Source organism: Dipodomys merriami, unplaced genomic scaffold (genome assembly GCF_024711535.1).
Source record: "Dipodomys merriami isolate MVZ:Mamm:240054 unplaced genomic scaffold, mDipMer1.0.p SCAF_2, whole genome shotgun sequence".
In the NCBI taxonomy this organism is placed as follows: Eukaryota; Metazoa; Chordata; class Mammalia; order Rodentia; family Heteromyidae; genus Dipodomys; species Dipodomys merriami.
This window is the reverse complement of record NW_027203381.1, coordinates 101,123,458-101,143,158: the sequence shown is the minus strand read 5'-3', so window position 1 is coordinate 101,143,158 and position 19,701 is coordinate 101,123,458. Positions and strand designations below refer to the sequence as shown.

General features: G+C 34.2%; 1 protein-coding gene across 13 annotated transcripts in view; it reads left to right on the top strand.

Annotated features, from left to right (window-relative positions):
- The window catches only part of Robo2 (roundabout guidance receptor 2), a 1,450,478-nt gene that overhangs the window by 1,294,632 nt on the left and 136,145 nt on the right, over positions 1 to 19,701 (top strand). For all 13 annotated transcript variants that reach the window (XM_070030464.1, XM_070030463.1, XM_070030462.1 and 10 more), the window contains one exon: positions 10,132 to 10,270. In XM_070030464.1, coding sequence (XP_069886565.1) covers positions 10,132 to 10,270 — 139 coding nt within the window. The remainder of the gene's footprint in view (positions 1 to 10,131; positions 10,271 to 19,701) is intronic.

The following is a 19,701-nucleotide window of genomic DNA, read 5'->3' as shown; positions in this document are numbered from 1 at the left end:
AATTGGTTAACTACTTGTAGAACACTAAAGCTAGACCCTTATATATCACCCTGCACCAGAATCAACTCCAAATGGATCAAAGACCTCGGAGTCAAAGCAGACACTCTGAAAACATTACAGGATGGAATAGGAGAAACCATAAGTTTTGTTGGCACAGGCCAAAATTTTCTTAATAGAGACCCAGAAACACAACAATTAAAAGAAAGGTTGAACCAATGCGATTGCATGAAATTGCAGGGCTTCTGCATGGCAAAGGACATGCGTAGCTAGATCAATAGAAAGCCCATGGATTGGAAGAAATCTTCATGAGCCACACAATGGACAAGGGTCTCATATCTAAAATATACCTGGAACTCAAAAAATTAAATCCCCAACACAATTCCACTTTTGGCTTTTGTTTGGATGGGAAATAGTGTAATTAAGAGTCTCAAAGACTCCTGGGCTGGCTTTGAACCAGATCCTCTAGTCTCAGCCTTCTGAGATAGCTGGTCTGACAAGCAACCTGGCAAATTATTGTGTTCTTAAAACATATTGTTCTGTGTTAGTATTATATTAACAGTATTCACGATTGTATTTATTCATGATATATTAATATCCTTGTTTTTGGTCCTTATCCAGGACCTGTATAAAGGTAACCAAAACCTTGTGCAGTTGCTAAAAAAGCTTCTTTTGCAGATTATGAGATATCATCCCTAGTGTAATGGGAATGCCATAATGAAAGGAGATATATTATGATTTCCATTACATCTCAAGAGTTAGGGTTGTACTTTATGAATATGTACCAGAGTGCAGGTTTCTCTATTCAATCACTCTGAGTACTGAGTAATCTCTGCTAATACTTCCTGTGGATACTAAGCAGCTTGAAGTCTCAAAGGACAAAGCCAGGAGAAATGTCATATTTTATTAAAAGAACTGAATGGTAAAAATAAAATTGTTCAAATTGGATCTAAAATTATGTCCTGCAGAGCTCAGAAAAGTATCAGTGTGACCCTAAATTTTATGCAGTCTTTTTGAGATATCTCAAACTGTGTTCCACTCTATAATGAGTAAAATAGGGTTTTGCCTGTTAAAATATGAAATTAGTGATCACTGAACATTAACACTGGCGGTCTTTTATTTAAAGAGATACTCACTACTATTTTTTTTCCTGTAACTACTACAAGCTTTACAGTTGAAAAACATTTGCATTTTAGTAGTACAGATTACCTTCAGAGGGAAATTCAAAGGGTATAATATTATTATCCAAGCAATTATAACTACCAATATTGAGTTTATATTGAAATATTTACCCTACTTTTTCTAAAGATATGATGAAAATTGCAGGAGACACCTAAATATGTCAGGGGCTATAGAGTAACTTCTAAATTATTTTGAAAATAGCTATCAACCAAAGAGATTGAATTTGTCTAGAGGCAGTTCCTATGGAAGAATTGATTTAAAAAGCTGAGAAACGTTTATCTGATGGTGTAAACTAGTCAGAACTGACTTGAGGTGTTATAAATACAGTATTAAGTTGAGGACAAAACTGAAATTCCATTATTGATAACAAAACAACATCTAACTCAGAAAAATAGAAAAGAGAAAGGATGACCCAGATCAACGATGTAATAGAATTGTGTGACAATTCTTTCTTTACCTTGGCTTTCTAGTCTTAGGTAACATGAAATATTGCTATTCATGGTGAGGATTCCTTTATTCTATTTTGAGCTCTTATATCCAGGACATGCATTCTTTTTAACTATCTCATCATTAAATATTATCATTTCTGGCCTAATATGTATTAAACTGATGACATTTTACATTCTATCTCCGCACATTTATTTTCATGTAGCAGAGGTTTATCAACAACCTTTGCAACTCAAGCTTTTCCTTAAGAAATATTCAATAGAAAAAAATATTTTATTGCTCAAAAAATAAAACTCACTCATGAAGGGCAAGAATAAGATAAGAATAAATGTTCTTTTCCTACACAATAGCTAGGTATTTTCTAAGACATGTTACTAGAAAAAAAATTCCTCACTTTTCAAGTATTTGGGTTCTTTAGTAAATACACTTCAAGTGTGGAAGTCTCACATTTTATTTTCCATTAAAAATTTCAATTTTAACTGCCCAATAAGTGGGCTGAAGACTTACAGAGAAACTTTTCTGAGGAGGAAATAAGGATGGCTAATAAACACATGAAGAAATGCCCAACCTCCCTAGCCATAAAAGAAATGCAAGTCAAAACAACATTGAGATACCACCTCACCCCAGTTAGAACGGCAAAAATCAAGAACTCTAATAACAACAGATACTAGAGGGGATGTGGACAGAAGGGAACCTTACTTCATTGTTGGTGGGGGTGTAAACTTGTTCAACCACTTTGGAAAGTAGTATGGAGGTTCCTCAAAAGACTCCACATAGAGTTTCCCTATGACCCAGCAATCCCACTTTTGGGCATTAACCCAAATGATCACAAACAAGACCACACTAAAGCTACCAGCACAACTATGTTTATTGCAGCATTATTTACCATAGCTAAGATATGGAACCAACCCAGATGCCCCTCAGTAGATGAATGGATCAAGAAAATGTGGTATATATACACAATGGAATTCTATGCCTCCATCAGAAAGAACGACATTGCCCCACTTCTTAGGAAATGGAAAGACTTGGAAAAAATTATATTAAGTGAAGTAAGCCGGGCCCAAAGAAACATAGGTCCCATGGTTTCCTTTATTTGCAATAACTTGTATATGTCTGAGACAAGCAGAAAAGGTCAGATAAATTGATGTTAGGTGAAATGAGCCCCAAGATAAGGACTCAAATGGTTTTTCTTTCTTGCTATTTTTCCTAACATATTTATACGATGATTTCTTTGTTGGTTTGTATGTACCTCCCCCAGAGTATAATCCCTGTTTTCACTGTATTTGATGTTGGTATAATTTTTGGAGGGGAAGGGAAAAAACAAATTGTTTAATTAGGGATACAGGTGGACCCATTGTAACAATGAGATGTACAAGTTGTTATGTCAAAAAATAACTTTACAACTTAGGCGCTGGGGGGAATTTTGGGAGGTGGGGGAGATGGGAAGGGATGGGAAGGAGAAACAAAGGAGGATGCAACAATGCTTGATAAGAAATGTATTCATTACATTGCTTATGTAATTGTAACCCTTCTGTATGGTATTTTCACAATTAAAAAAAGCTAAAATATTCTCTTTTGTCAAAGATATGATCAATGTAAATAATTTTGTAAAAGTTCTTGTACCATGCACCATGAGTTATTTGTTCTCTTTGTCTTCTGCAGTATTTTGTCCTGGTGAAACTAGGATATAGTTCCGTGGACACTCTCAAATGTAAAAATTAAAATGTAATATCCTGTTATGAAAATTATGCTAAACTCCATGGCATATTCTAGACATTAAATGATATATGCCTGCCTTTCAGTTTACATTAATACTATTTAGTTTCCTATATTTGTTCTGAAAAAAACCACAATTCTGATCATATGTCTTCATATGTAATCAGTGATGCTTTCAGATTGTGAACTTGGCAGTTGGTTGGAGGTTAGGACAGCGATCAGCACTGTGGATATGGATTTTCAGTAATTGGGTAACCATTGATAGAGAGATAATTATGTATAATTTTTTAACTTTTGTGGCTTTCATGAAATAATTAAAAATATAAGGTGTTCTTAAAATCAGTATGATTTAGGAACAGGGCTGGGAAGGTGGGTCACTGGTAGAGTGCTTACCTTGCGTGCATGGGGCCCTAGGTTTGATTCCTCAGCACCGCATAGGCAGAAAAGGCAGGAAACACTGCTGTGGCTCAAGTGGTAGAGTGCTAGCCTTGAGCTAAAGAGCCGAAGGACAGCAAACAGGCCCAGAGTTCAGACCCCACCACCAAAAAAAAAAAAAAAAAAATCAGTATGATTTAGGAACCATATAGATTTTTCTTGAGTAGAAATTTTGAGCCCATTTTATGTGCTAGATCTTGTTCAAATGCTGAAATATTGTGAAGAGTGACAGAAAGGATGCCGGTTTTCAAGTAGACTCTATGCCATGTTATAGGGAGTCACATGAGACTTTGCTTCTAGCATACAATAATTATGGCATTTATTTTTGCTGTTTGTTTGGTTTCATTTTCCCCTCAGAAAACACTTATCTATATTGGTCTTTGCTTCCTTGGATGAGAAAATTATTGGCAAATAGTTTAATGTTCTCAGGATTTAGTTAATCATATTCTGATGGGCTGAATATGGTTCAATATGCTTGCTATTTTTTTTTTTTGAAGATACAGTGTTAGCATTCAATGGCTTTGCCCAACCTCACACCTGCATAAGCAAAGAAAATCAGCTAGGGCAGCCCCCTGACATTCTTAGTTAATACACATTACAGTGTGGCAGGTCTTGCTGTAGCAACCGATGTCAAGACAAGGTTTACAAGCAGTGGTTAGGCCTAATGTCTTTTTATTGCATAGCTCTATTCTTATAGGACTTAAAGGACTCTACCTATGCAATTATTGCTACAACACTATTTTTACAATGTCAAGTAAAGTTTATTTTGAAATCACCAAGGTCATCCTAGAAATAGATGTCATGGCACAGCCATGGGCCATTTTACAACCATTTCTAGTGGCTGAAATCCATTAAAATATTTCTCAACTGGATACTTAGTTTCCTTCAAAGTAACATACAAATAAGAAACCAGAAATATTATATATATTTACATATCTATATATCCACAGTTTGGATTTATGATATTTTGTATTTATTTGGACATTTTCCTTTCTGAATAATGTTTGTGAAACTACAATAAGACTTGGCATTTTATTTTATTATAACAGTTTACCTATTTGGATTTTTCTCAATGTGAATTTGGACCTAAGTAGGAAAGAGTACTTGAAAGCTGTATTTTACAGAATAACAGACTGGCAAGCAGTACTATTGTCTCAAGAGAGATTAGCCTTGTAAGCAAGTTATGCAGGTAATTCAAATCCAGTTACTCTCATAGAAAAAAATGTTAATTGCATTGGCAAAGACATTGCCTCTGATCAACCCATGGTTAGAAAATTAGAAATCAGCCCATTCAGAGGAATACAAACTTAATTGATAAGCAGTGCACAGACAGCCCTCGGGATTTCTCCCCTTGTTGTTCAATATGTGGTCGGTCAGACATGAGGTGAGACCATGGAAAAAGCTCAGTAACCTTATTTTGACATGCTTTAAAATTAAGTTTGCTTGATGTTCAATAGATCAAGATTTTCCTACATATTTATTTTAGTTGTAAAGTGAATATGGGGACAACTTCTATGCACATAAATGTGTATTGAATGTGATTGCCTTATTTTCAACTTAATTCTTAATACTTTTGATTTTCTATTTCTTTGCAGATGATCTTGGTACAAAAATGGATACCCAAGCCACTTTGTTTTGGATTTGTAATTCAAATCTAATAGAGCTTGGCTTCCAATTGTCTTGTGACATCAGTAGCTGCTAAAAATACAAACTATTTAAAATATATGTTCCACTTGGACAATTTCTTCTATCTTAAGTTTTCATGTTTCTGATTCTCCAGATTTGGGGGCATAAAATCTGGTTAGGAATAGAAGAAAACCATTCTTACAAAAATAGTTTCTTATATTGAAAGCAAATAAGCCAAACCTAGTTTTTAACCTATTTTTTTTTCTGTAGAGAGTCTATAAAAATTGCAAAACACAAGGCAAGCTTAAGATAGTTAAATTGGGATAATTGGAATAATAAATAATAGTTTCAAGATATTTAGTGAAATATGTGTTACAAATATTTGCAGATAACACTTTCAAATTTTGTGAACAATCTCCAGTTTATCTTTGTTGGAAGGCATATCTCACAATGCAGTGGTGTTAAACCCATCTTTATGTGCCATGTGTAAGCAAGTGACTTAGGTCCTGTTTATTCTTGAATCCATTTTCTACTATCAATTGAAAGATATTCTCTACCATTAGCAAGTGTCAGGCTTCCAAAACTTGTGCATTACACCTTTTTCGGATATTATCTAGTTGCTTAGCACCTCCACTTGCCTTGAGGACAGAAGAAAAGAGTGAAAGATCATTGTGAAGTTCTTCATTTCTGTGAAGTTCATCAGAACAGCAGCAGGGGATCCAGTACCTTTCTTTCTTGAAATTATAAATCAGGTTTTTTTAGATGTCTCCCTAGAACTCAGTGGAGGTTAGAATTTGGCTGCTGACAAAATATAAAATCATTACAAAACCTGTTTCTGTCCCCTAAAGAGAAATACAACTTCATTTTCCAAACATGACTAATGTAAAGCTTGCCTTTTAGATAAATTATTTAGATTAATTATCCAGTTTCAATACTTTGACAAGCACATGTTAAGGGAAGCATATAAAAACCTTGCTTGAAAATAATATGTTTACTTTAATGATGCTAGTCTTATGAACTATTTTGTAATTTATTTTTTACCCAACAGATTTCTATGGAAAGGTTCCATGTGAGACAAATAGGTAGCTTCACAATTCCAGAAGTTTAACAGATTTTCAGTGTAGGAATTTGCAGTGATTTATTATTTTATTATTTTTTTCTTTTGGTTTTTGTTCTTGTGTTGTGAGTCTGGGACTCTAACTTAGTTTCTGATGCTTTGCTTATTGGCCAGCACTCTACCAACTGAGCCATAGCTCCAACCCTGCAGTGATTTGTTCTGAAGTTCCTCATTTTCCAATTCTTACATTGCTGAAATTCTATATATTTACTTTTGTTACAATTATAGTTATCAATATTCTTGTTCTTTGCTGTCATATATTATAGGGTATCTATAAGTATTGGTTCTTTTGGTTCTTTCAATATTCATGCTTTCTCTTACTAATTACTAATGTTATCATGTCTCTAGCTTCAATCAAAATAACTTTGGCTTCTTATTATTTTAACGATATTAACATTATATTTCTGACAAAAATTTTTTACCAAAAAATCTTCACTCATTCTTTAGATAGTTTAATGAAACTGTCATTGCTACAGATGCTATTATATTTCACTTAATTTTATTAATTCAGAATTAAATTGGGTTCCAGTAGTACCAACTATGCTAATATTGGCTTAAACATAGCAGTTCATTTTTCTCATGACCACTAATACACAGGTATGTTTATGCACATGCACATGTACCATATCCATATTTTGCCTTTTAATGAGTTAAAAATATTAAATGGAAAATTGAGGATCTTTTTTATACTTTTCTTTTTCACCTTTATGTAAGGTAAAACAGTTTTGAATCTCTTAATTCTCCCATCCCTTCCAAAACCCCAGAATCACTCTCATTGTAAACTAATTTTCTTGGCCTTTGTCATTACCCAGTTTCTGTTTATCTTTCACAGGTATAGCAATATGACCTTTCTCATTTCCTTGTTTAAAGGTTGTAACTATGGCTTAGAAGCCTTTAACCACTCTCTTTCGCCTGAGGGCAAAATCTACATTTCTTGACTTGGCATACAAATCCTTCATGGCCATGTCACTTTTGGCTTCATCTTCTAGCATTTTTCTGATTAAATTAAGCTGCTGGCTATTCACCAGCAACTAAGCTTGAAACGTAGGATGAGAGAGCTGAATTCACATGTACTGAATGAATGGATGATGAAGACTTCTCTGTCTTGTTCCCACCATATGTCATGTTATAACATAATTCCTCCTGTAATATCAGAGAGGGCAACAAGTGTCTCCTCTTGATAAGTCATGTTTCAATCCCAAATGATATCAGTAGTAGTTAAGTCCTCTTTAACAATGGGTTAAAGCTTATTTTTAAGCTGGGCACTGGTGGCTCACACCTGTAATTCTAGCTTCTCAGGAGGCTGAGTTCTGAGGATCATGGTTAAAAGCCAGCCCAGGCAGAAAAGTCCGTGAGACTCTGATGTCCAATAAACCACTAGAAAACCAGAAGTGGTGCTGTGGCTCAAGCAGTAGAGTGCTCACCTTGAGCTGAAGAGTGCAGGGACAGAGGCCAAGCCCAGAGTTCAAGCCCCACAACCAACAAAAGAAAAAGAAAAAACTTATTTTTGAACGAATGGGATCAATGCACCTACATGTTAGCACAGAAACAGCCAATCCTACTTTCTATGCGAATGGATCATTTATATTATTAACATTTGGAAAACCCATAAAAACATACTAATCCTACTACCTGCTTACTGTCAGAAACAGCAGCATAGTATCAAATATATACTTTAAATAGCTGTATTGAGCATGTCCAGAATTCAATAGAATAACTTGAAATCACGCACCCAGTGTACACATGTGTGTTCTATTCTAGGGTGCATATTTTACTGCTAATAAATTTTGATCACTGGATCATTAGATGGAACTTGTTCTAGATTTCAAGGATTGTTTATACACTACATTCAAACCACTTCCCTGAGAAAAATGTTATTTTATAACTTGTAAGTTTAGAGTGTCAGAATACAGGTAGCAGAATATCTGCAGGCTTATGGTTTGAAGAAAACTTGACAGCTATTTTCTAATGTTCTGTGGAACATTTCAATTCTTTTTTTTTTTTTTTTCAGTTGTGGGGCTTGAAGTCTGGGCTTGGGAACTGTCCCTCAGCTCTTCAGCTGGAGGCTAGCACTCTACCACTTGAGCCATAGCCCTACTTCCGGTTTTGTGCTGGCTTATTGGAGATAAGAGTCCCACAGACTTCCCTGCCCAGGCTGGCTTTAAACCATGATTCTCAGATCTCAGCCTCCTAACTAGCTAGGATTATAGGCATGAGCCACTGGCTCCCTGCTTTCAATTCTTTTTGATTGCCCCTGATAGTTGACTTAAAAAAAAAAAAAAGGATCATTGAACTTGAAATTTAAACATTTTTCTACAAATGTGGCTTGTGATTTAGTCATGAAAATCAGTCTATTAAAATTTTGTCCTACTTTGGTACTATCAATGTGTTATTTTAAATTATTTTTCTTCGGTTTTTCTGATATATATTTACATACATACATATGTGTGTGTGTAAGTGTGTGCATGTGTGTGTGTTTGTGTTTGTATGAATGAGACTTTTTGTGTCACTATATGGATGACTCTAAATTAGGGAGCTTGAAACTGAAGTCCTAATGGCTAAATATGACCAGATGGCCAGATAAATTTTGTCAGCTCCCTATGGGTCTCATCTTTCTTTGCCTTGATTTAGTTCTTTTTCTACTTCACTAAGAAGAAATACGTGCTAATAAAATTGAAGTGGCAGTATCACACCACTATCAATAAAGAAAAAAGTTGCAATAGGAAGAAATTATAACTGTTTAGGAAAATATTAAATACCCTTTTTTGTATTTCTTTTAGATAGTAGGACTCATGCACTCAGAAATGTATTTTCCTACTACTGTATGTGGAGGAGTAGTAGAATATAATTTAACAGCCAGATGTATATTAACAAAAGAATAAAATATGTGTATATATATACGTATATGTATATATGAAATATAAGAGTCATAAAAATGAGTAAGTAGCTCAAACATTTAGAAGATCATTGGAGAAGACTTCAGACTATAATATACGACAGTACTTAGTTCCCAATAATTAATAATAGCAATATTTGTATTTAAGAAAACAAATAGTCATCTCTGCATAGCTCCTACATATATTGTTAAAATATTCATGGATATATTGGGTCCCTGTGCAATAAGAAATTAGATCAAGATATTTATAACATGTGAGAGTATAATTTATAATTTTTTAGCATTTTTGTGGAATATTAGTGTTTACTGCTTTTTCATGGTTTTCATCAGTTTTACTCTTTAGTTTTCTCTCTCTGAGCAGCTATAATAGATTGATTTAGCCATTGCAAAACATCAAATGTAGTGGGTTCTGATATCTTGTGACAGGGTTCCCCTGATTTGGCTCAAAATTTAGTGAAAAGGGTAAAATTAAATTTTTTCCCCACAAGTTTGCATGGTCTTATTTATTGAAAACCCATAGTTTCTCCTGTGCTTAAAAACATTTCATTTTATTCAGTTGTATGACATGAACAAGACCATATCAGACACAGTCAACAGATGTAGATTTAGGACCTATATACTAAAAATAAACCATATGTTTCCTTTACTTTTTCTTTGATTTACTAAAAGCATGAACATCTATCTCTTTCTATTTCTTTGTTCCCCCCCCCCCAAGAACGACCCACATTTCTCAGGAGGCCAATTAACCAGGTGGTATTGGAGGAAGAAGCTGTAGAATTTCGGTGCCAAGTTCAAGGAGATCCTCAACCAGCTGTGAGGTGGAAAAAAGATGACGCAGACTTGCCAAGAGGAAGGTAAGACCATTGTGGGATAGAAAATTGTTGGATGAACAATGAATGTTTGACAAAGAAAAAGACACAGTTCTGCCACCAGATACATACATACATACATACATACATACATACATACATACATACATATATATCTGTGTATATATATATATACATATATATATATATACATATATATATACATATATATATATATATAGTATTGTTTCCAGATATGTGACTTATATGTGCACTCTACATATTGGCCCTATGCACATTAAAATCTTTTGATGACTTTCTTTTCAATGACTGCACACTAAGGCCTGACCCTTCACTCTGTTACTCCCAAGTGCCAAGAATTCCTGAAGTACTTGCTTTTCACATGGTTTCTTGTAGGTTGATTGTTCTTACTACTGAATTCTAGACAATCCATCCCATTCCCTAAATTAATGATAGACCTGTTTCCATGTATTTCACTCACATGGAAGCCATCTGCCTTCCTTAATTCCCAAAGCATCTTTAACAAATGGCTGACCCTTAAGAGTAATAACAAGGAAAAGGCAGAAAGTAGATGACATCACCGTCCATTCAGGGGATTTCCCTTTCAGGACCTCTGGGCATTTTCTCTTCCCATTTCTTCCTGGAGACATACATTTAATCACTTACTCTTGCCAAATGGTAAACTCAATCTTGCAACTATCTACAGTATCCCCAACCTGCATATTCTATTCCCTTACCATATTTTGAAATTTTTTTTGTTCTTTAAATTTTCCTAAAATTTTGATGTATAGAATTGAATAAGTTATCAGTTCTCACACAAAGAACAAGTACGTTTTAATGATTTGTTTGCTTTTTTTCCATTTATGCCTACTGATATTACATTTATCATACTACCATAACCATTATATAAAAGTGTATAACTTGCATTTTTATTTTTGTCTTCTATTTTCTCATTCTAAAAAATTGGGTTTCAATAAACTGATTGAATTAAACACACCTGCACACAAGCCAGAGTCTTTTTGTGTGCATTTACCAGCAACATTGTGGATATTTTGCTCAACTCGTGTACTCATTTTAAAATCCAAATTCTATACACGTTAGGTCTGAGGTACTATACTTTGATTCTTAAGGCATACAATCAATGACACTGAATTAAAATTTTAACTATTTAGTGAGAATTTCCTTACAATCTACCAGTATAAGAGAAGTTTTCAGTTATTTTTTTGGCTTTGATAGCAGAGAAACTCGCCCCTGATTTAGATTGGTTTTTGAATGTTTGTTTGTTTGTTTTGTACAATTGCTTGGATTTAGTTACTTTGCTGCCAGACCTTTGCCTATAAAGATCAGGAGAGGTTAGTGAATATGAGGCTCCTTATGTTTGCTCAGTGGAGAAGCAACTCAAGAACCAAGGAAATTCTTGCAGAATTGAGTTGTTGACATCTATTCTTATGTATAACAAAAACCTTATTCAAATTTGAGAGCGCATAACTAGTGACTCTTTAGTGTTGACATGTGAGTATCTATATTATAATAAAATACAGTTAAGCATAGACAACAATTACTCTTTAAATACTGAGTGCATGTATCTTTGTTCACTCTTTTTAAAAGGTTACTTTTGGAAAAATACTTGACTTAAAGTGAGCACACATAGTTCCTGTACACTTTGAACCCATTTCACTTACTGCCAATGTCTATGAAACATTATCTCCTCTAATGAACAGATGTTCAGACATGATAATTAAATGCAATATAAACAGTTTTTGGATTTCCCCACTCTGATTAATATCCTTTTTCTGCTCCAACATTCAGTCCAAGGTATTTACTTAGTAGAACATCATATTTAGTTCTGCTTTCCAAATTTCTGTGGATTATGACACAATCTTAGTGTTTTCTAGTTTTCATGACCTTGAAAATATTGACAGGATGCATTGGGTCGACATGCTGTAATGTGTCCCCTAAACCTGGGTTTGCTTTTGTGTGTGTGTGTGTGTAATTAGACTGGATTTATGGCTTTTAGAAAGAATGTCACAAAACTCAGGTACTTTCCTGATCTGCTTTGTACTTGATATCCAAAGAAATTTACTGTTGGCCAATCCAATAATAATTGTTAAATAATAAACTCAAATTGAGGAAAAATTAAAAAGTAAAGAGTTGTAAAACTAATTTAATATATCTGTGTTTTTGGACAAAGATAAAATGATAGCTAATTAAGCCTAGATTGATTTTTCCCCTATTTACTGTTTTTGTCAAGGCAAAAACCTGACAGCTTTAGCTATTACACTATTCTATGTCAAATTCACTTGTTTCATTAGATAAAATACACATACACATCAAACAATAGCATACAAGTTAGATATTCAAAATGTGTGATATTAAGCTCTCGCAACACAGAATTTAAATTTTGAGGAACTCTCATCTCTCCTAACTTCCTTTACAACATTTTCATAATGCTGGCTTCTGTTCTACTAATGGCATAGTGCTTGTTTGAGTAGCTAATATTTTTAATGTGTTAGTCAAATAGAAGTGCTTTGTAAGCTTTAAATTGTTGTGTTAGAAAGGCTTAGAGCATGAATCAGCGCCCTGCAAAAATTGAGGTCAGTATTTGTATCATGATATTTCCAAGGAGATTATTCATTCTTAGGTTTGCATGTATTAGCATAAGCTTCCTTTATGCGTAATGATGGGGAAAGAGGCCTCTTTACTTGCTGAGGAATAAGAGGAGTTTTAGCTAACCACCCACTAAATCCACAACATTGATTCTGATACATTATTTAGGTCTGGGATGAGGGAGATAGCCATTGTTCTTTCATAAGCAGTTGGTGTGGAGGATGACATATTTTTGGCTTACTGCTTAATGAAATTCGAATAAGGTCTGTGTAGTGGTTCATACTTAACACATTTAGAGTAAAGCTTTGTAGGGCAGCTGCATAGCCTGTAATTACTATGTAAGTAATATGTGACTATTTTTTTTCAGAGCCAAGAAAAGCTTTTCAACTCAAGTTCAAATTTATGAAATGCTGTGATAGCTATTTAAACCTTCAGCACAGAATAGGATATCTATGCCAAACTTTCAGTAACCAGAGATAAATTTAGGGTAGCATTATTTTCCCTGCGGTGAAAAATACATCTTACATGCATCTCTTTCTTTTATTTAGTCATAAACTCCTGAATTTTCTCAGTAGCTGACATTAATTGTGAGAGAGGTAGATTAAAAACTTTAGTTATATTAGAATGTTTTGATTATTTAGGAGCATAGAAGAATCTTTAAAAATAATCCTTTGCTCAACTAGACAAAAGCTCTTTTGTGTGTTCATTTTCTGTATGAAAAATTAACAATATTAAATAGAAAATGAGGCATGGGTAACAATGTTTGATAAAAAATATACTCATTACCTTACTCTTGTAATTGTAACCCCTCTATAATTATCCTTAGAATAAAATTTTTAAAAATTACACTATATGGATTCTTATCAAAATACTAATTTAGTTATTTCTCAATTAGTACTTGTAATTGTATACATCAGAATAAAAAAGTTACTGAAACTTACTGACCATGAAAATGATCATTTTGTGTTAACCAGGAAGATTAATGAGTTGAAATAAATCAAAACTATTTTATTTATCAAGGAAAAGAATTTTATACACCAGTATGAAGATAATATAAGGAAAGTGAGCAAAAGAGAAAAGGCACTTGATAGTTAAACAATGATTAAGATATTGAAAAACACAATTTTTAAAAGCAAGTTAAATTGTGAAAGTATGGCCCACATGTATCAGTTGGCTCTAGTTTGTGATGGCAAAGTCATTTATGCAAAGTAAAAGTATTATTTTTCATTCTTATATTTTTTAGATATAAGAATGAAAAATAATACAGGCAGTAAGGAAAATTATTTGTATGTTAAAAACATTAGAAAAACAAATAAACAAAGGTAGAATTAGTTCCTTGAGTGCTTCATCTTTCTTTCTCAGTGTTCCTAGATTATTAAGCTCACTATTACTCCTTATGATCAAGGAATTATCAGTGTAACTTTTCAGTAGGTATTTTAACTGATAGAAGCTGTCAGTATTTATAATAAACGATGCCTTGTTCTAATTTATACATCTTTCTACCTTAAGGTAAATAAAATAATATATCTTGTTAAACCAGAAATATATATGTACCAAAGCCCCATAAAAATATATTAACACAAGAAACAACAACAAATGTACTAACAAAGAAATAAGGATAGCAACTCTATAATATTTTGTGCTATCAGTACAGAAGAGAATTTTAGAAACCTCTTTTAGAATTTGAGTAGAGTGATTAGTAGAATTAGCAATTATAATTTCCTTTACGTGTGTGTGTGTGTGTGTGTGTGTGTGTGTGTGTGTGTGTGTGTGTGTGTGTGTGTGTGTGTGTGTGTGTGTGTGTGTGTGTGTGTGTTTGCGCTCCTGTGCCTGTATCAGGACTTAAACTCAGGACTTGAACAGTGCTGAGGCTCTGTCCCTGAGGTTTTTCACTCAAGGTTGGTGCTCTTCTACTTACGCCCCAGCTCAACTTCTGATATTTTGGTGGTTAACTGGAAATGAGAGTCTTATAACTTTCCTGCCCAGTCTATCTTTGAACTGTGATCCTCAACCTATTGAGTAGTTAGGATTACAGGCTCAGCTACTGGCACCTGGACTTTTGTGCATGTGTGCTATAATTAGGTCTTGAATTCAGCACTCATGGTAAGCTCTTTTGCCTGCAGCTGACATTGTATAATTTGAGCCATGTCTCTAGTCTTGCTTTTTGTTGGTTACTTTGGAGCTGGAGACTCAAAGACTTTTCCATTTGGGCTGGCTTTGAAACATGATCTTGGAGATCTCAGCTTACCCAGTAGCTAGGATTATAAGCATGAGCTACTGACACCCAGCTTGATTCTTATTTGAACATATCAGCACAGTCTGTATTTTAGTTAATGATTGCAGTCTTTAAAGAACTGTTACTTGGAGATCTTATATCTCTCATCAATCGTATAGTTTTCCACATGTCACCATTAGTTAGTGCCACAGTTTCTTTTATTCCATTTTTACTTATTTTCTAAACCAATGCTAATGTGACACTAAGGTCCTCCAGGAGGATCTATAGTGGCAGAGGAATGCCTGTAATAGCTTGTCAGAGAAAAAAGGAAATAAAATATGCCATTTACCTTCTTATGTAAGCCTGCAAATTCTAAATGCTGTTGATAGCTTGCAGGTAGAAGATATAATTCATGAATATTTCATAAAACAGAACAAGGACTAGAGAATAAGTATTTCAAGATATATAGTGCAAGACTCTTATCAGTTTTCTTGAATGCATTGACAAATTCCTTTTTCTTAAGTCTATTTTAAGGGAGACTTCTTAGAGTTCTTAGTTCCATGAAATGTGAGATTCTCAGCAATATATGATTCTTTAAGAAAAGAAACTGAATAGAACCACTTCCCTTCAGTAGCACTTTTGCACAAAGTAGTTCTTCCCATGTAGCCCTGGAAAATGTCCTTATATTAATTGTCTGGAGGTTCCATTGTTTAGAGCATGTCCTGTTGGGATGCAGGGATTCTAAACAGGTGCTCAGCTACCCTGCTGAGGACATCAGTGTTTTGCCCATTTTGTATGCACCTCAAGGACAGGTGGTAGTTTGGATGGCTGATTTTGCTGGTTTTTAATGACAATTAAAATGATTTTAGAGAAAGAAAGGGGAAAAAAGAAACAGGATAAAGATATTTGAATGAGGCATTTAATAAAACAGGACTAGTCCTCTTTTAAGAATTAGCTATATGAAGAATGATGAGAATCAAAATTCTGTGATACATTAGCCACTTCTGTCAGTCAGAAAAGATTGGCAACTGCAAGGGTCATTACTTATGGGATCTTTTTATACAGATAACAATAGAATGAAGGATATTTAGTCTGTTGTTCAGAATGTTGATCCTTAGGGCTGGTCCTTTTCCTATTTGTATCCTCTTAGTTACACTCCCATCTCTGAAAAGGATGTTGAAAAGAGTTCTCTACCACTAACTAGGAATATGACCTTGACAAGCTATTTAAACTCTGTTTTCCATACCAAAGACACGGCCAACAATGCAGTAGGATTAATTATCTATGCTTGACTCATTTGTACTATATATTTTAAATCTATGATATAACTATCTTAAAGTGCTGTAAGCATTATAAAATGGATTTATGTACAGGGTAACCCAGTTTTATAATTATTCATAATATAGTAGCCTTCACTAGTAATACAGAGAATTACAAAGAAAAAAAAGTTAACGCTAAAAAGCAAAAAGTCCCAAATTTTTATTCAATAATTACATATTCTTCTTTCTTGGTCAAATCTTTTCATGCAAATAATAAAATATTGCTTGTTTAATAGATGTCACTTTTGCTTTTAAGTTCTGTGGATTCATTTACAAACATTAGTATCTAGGTTGGTAAGTCCACATGTTGCCAGGCATTTTCTGCCTCTAGATATGGTATCCTAATTCAGGGTAAACAGAATTATAAGCTTGGCCATTTATATTTCAGGCATTATACTATACTGAGAAAACCATCCTTGTATAAGGAGAAATATGTAATGAGAAAAGCAAATGATTTTAGAAAATTTACTTTCAGCCATATTCTCTAAATGGATTAAGTGGATTGTTTTAATAAATAATATTATGATATAATATTAGTCCCATTTGAGAAGTGTGGAAACAGTTGTATCAGTGGTTTTCCAAGTCTAACATTGTTGTTCGATGAAGATGTTGATTTGGAACCTATCTGATATAAAATATATATTTTAGACCAATAAAATCCATTATTTTGTAATCACTAATTCTTTATGGGCTTGAACTATTTATACATTTTATATTTTAGATAATAGTTTATATAACTAGCTACAAATACTGTATTATGAATACTTATACCATAGGAATACTATGTGTTGTTACTGTTAAAGGTAATTTTAGAGCAATTCCATAAGCTATGAATATAGTATCTTGGTATTTTGAAAATTAAAATTTGGACCAATACAAGTAACTTTCTTGGAAACTGAAGATAGAGATTTTGTTTACAAACAGAATTAATTAGAAACTTTCAAAGGGTTGCCAGAATGGTACTTTTTTGTGTTTTAATCAAATAGGTGCTAATAGTTGCTGTCAACACATAACTAATTGCCACCTAGGGTGGGGAATGCAAGTTGCCTGGTCCTGTGACCACATTGGTCCATCTGTTGAGACTCTCAGCTTAGAACAATGCTGCAAATGGTATCCAATTTGGGCTTTGGCCAGTGGTCAACTAACAAGCTGGGACGTACTTGGAATATGAAGTGCCTTGAAGTCAGAGATGCTCTGATGTCCATTAACTGACAGCTCTTATGTTGTATGCTGGTAGTGCCAAGACCAGGTGCCAGGTTGTAGAGCAAAAGGATCTATCTGAGTGCCACCTGTCATTGTCTAATATCCAAGCCACTGTCCGTATAGTTCTTCCATCAAAACAGGATATGTTACAGGATTCAGGCTGAGGTCAAGAAAGACTCCATAGCTCAACTTGTCAGACATACCTGAGGTTTGTCAGGAGATAGCCACCCTAGTTTGTAGGTGAAAATGAAGGTTTACCATTAAAGATTTTATTCCTTGTTCTGAGGTTCTTCCTTTAAAAAATAAATGTACAGGGCTGGGAAGGTGGCTCAGTGGTAGAGCGCTTGTCTTGCATGCCTGAGGCCCTGGGTTCGATTCCTCAGCACCACAAAAGCAAAAAGAGAAAAAAAAAGGTGGAAGTGGCGCTGTGGCTCAAGTGGTAGAGCAGTAACCTTGAGCTGAAGAGCTGAGGGATAGCGCTCAGGCCCAGCGTTCAGGACCCACAACCGGACCCCCCCCAAAAAATGTACAAAACAAAATTTTTGCAAATTAAATATATTAGTACAGTATCAAATTCATGTGTTGTTAGAATAATTTAAATACTTTTTAAGGATCTCATAATTTCTCTTGAAGTCTATTTCTGACTGCTTTTGTGGTTGTTTTTAATTCCTGGTAAAATTAGTTATAATAGAGGACAGTAGATTTTAGTAAAGCTATATTCTTTTCCTATTATTTGACACATTTCACAAAACTGGTCTAAATACCAATGAGTAGTCACCTCTGTGAAATAAGTTGACTCAGATGGCTTCTGTGGTATTTTAAATTCATAAATTCCATGAAAACAGCATAAAATGATTGGAAATGCATGATAATACTTTTTTTAATAAGAGGGGAAAAACTCAAAAAATTGAAATTTATGGGCCATATGCAGAAAATTAAAGCTATCCATATACATGTAATATAATCTCATATACACATAATACAATATATATTATATATAATATAACATATATAATATATAATACAATATATATTATCTTGGAAAACCATTTTTATTTATTTTTTTAATATTATTTTATTTTATTTGAGAACATACTGTACAGAGGGGCTACAATTACATGGGCAGGATAATGCATACATTTCTTACCAAGCATTGCAGCCTCCTCCTTTGTTTACCCTTCACCTCCCTTCCCAGCCTCCCCCCTCCCCCCACCCAATTATACCCCCCTCCCCCCCCCCCACACCGACATTGTAAAGCTGGTTTTGACATGACATTTTGTACTTCTCATTGTTGCAACAGGTCCACCTGAATCCTTAAACGACTTGTTTGCCCCCATCTCCTCCACATGTTATACTGACATCAAATATAGTGAAAGCGGGGGTTACACTGTGGGGGAGGGACATACAAAGCAACAAAGAAATAATCTTATAAATGCGTTAGAAACACATGCATGAAAGAAACGAAAACATTAAAATACATATTTAAGGGTTCATTTTCCTAACATCACATTATCTGACCTTTTCCGCTTGACTCATACCTATACTAGATATTGCAAATAAGGGAAACCATGGGACCTATGCTTCTTTGGGCCTGGCTTACTTCACTTAATATAATTTTGGAAAACCATTTTTAATGACTACTATATATCTGACAAATTTCATGTTTATTTTCACCATGTTTTTAAGTTCACTGTTTTGTTTGACCTTCAATTCTCTTTTTTTTTTTTTCTTTTGTCGGTCATGGGGCTTGAACTCTGGGCTTGGGCACTATCCCTGCGCTCTTCAGCTCAAGGCGAGCGCTCTACCGCTTGAGCCACAGCACCACTTCTGGTTTTCTAGTGATTTATTGGAGAGAAGAGCCTCACAGACTTTTCTGTCCTGGCTGGCTTTGAACCATGATCCTCAGATCTCAGCCTCCATCAATGCTTATGTAGGCATTTTTTTGTCCTTTCATTTCCCATAACCAAATATGAATAAATTTTTCCATAGTATTTACACTAAGCATTCAACATTTATATTCTAGTATCTTTAACATGGCCAAAGATATAAAGATTTATATATACAAATGTGACAACTGCTACACAATGAGCATAGGTATGCCAAGGACACTC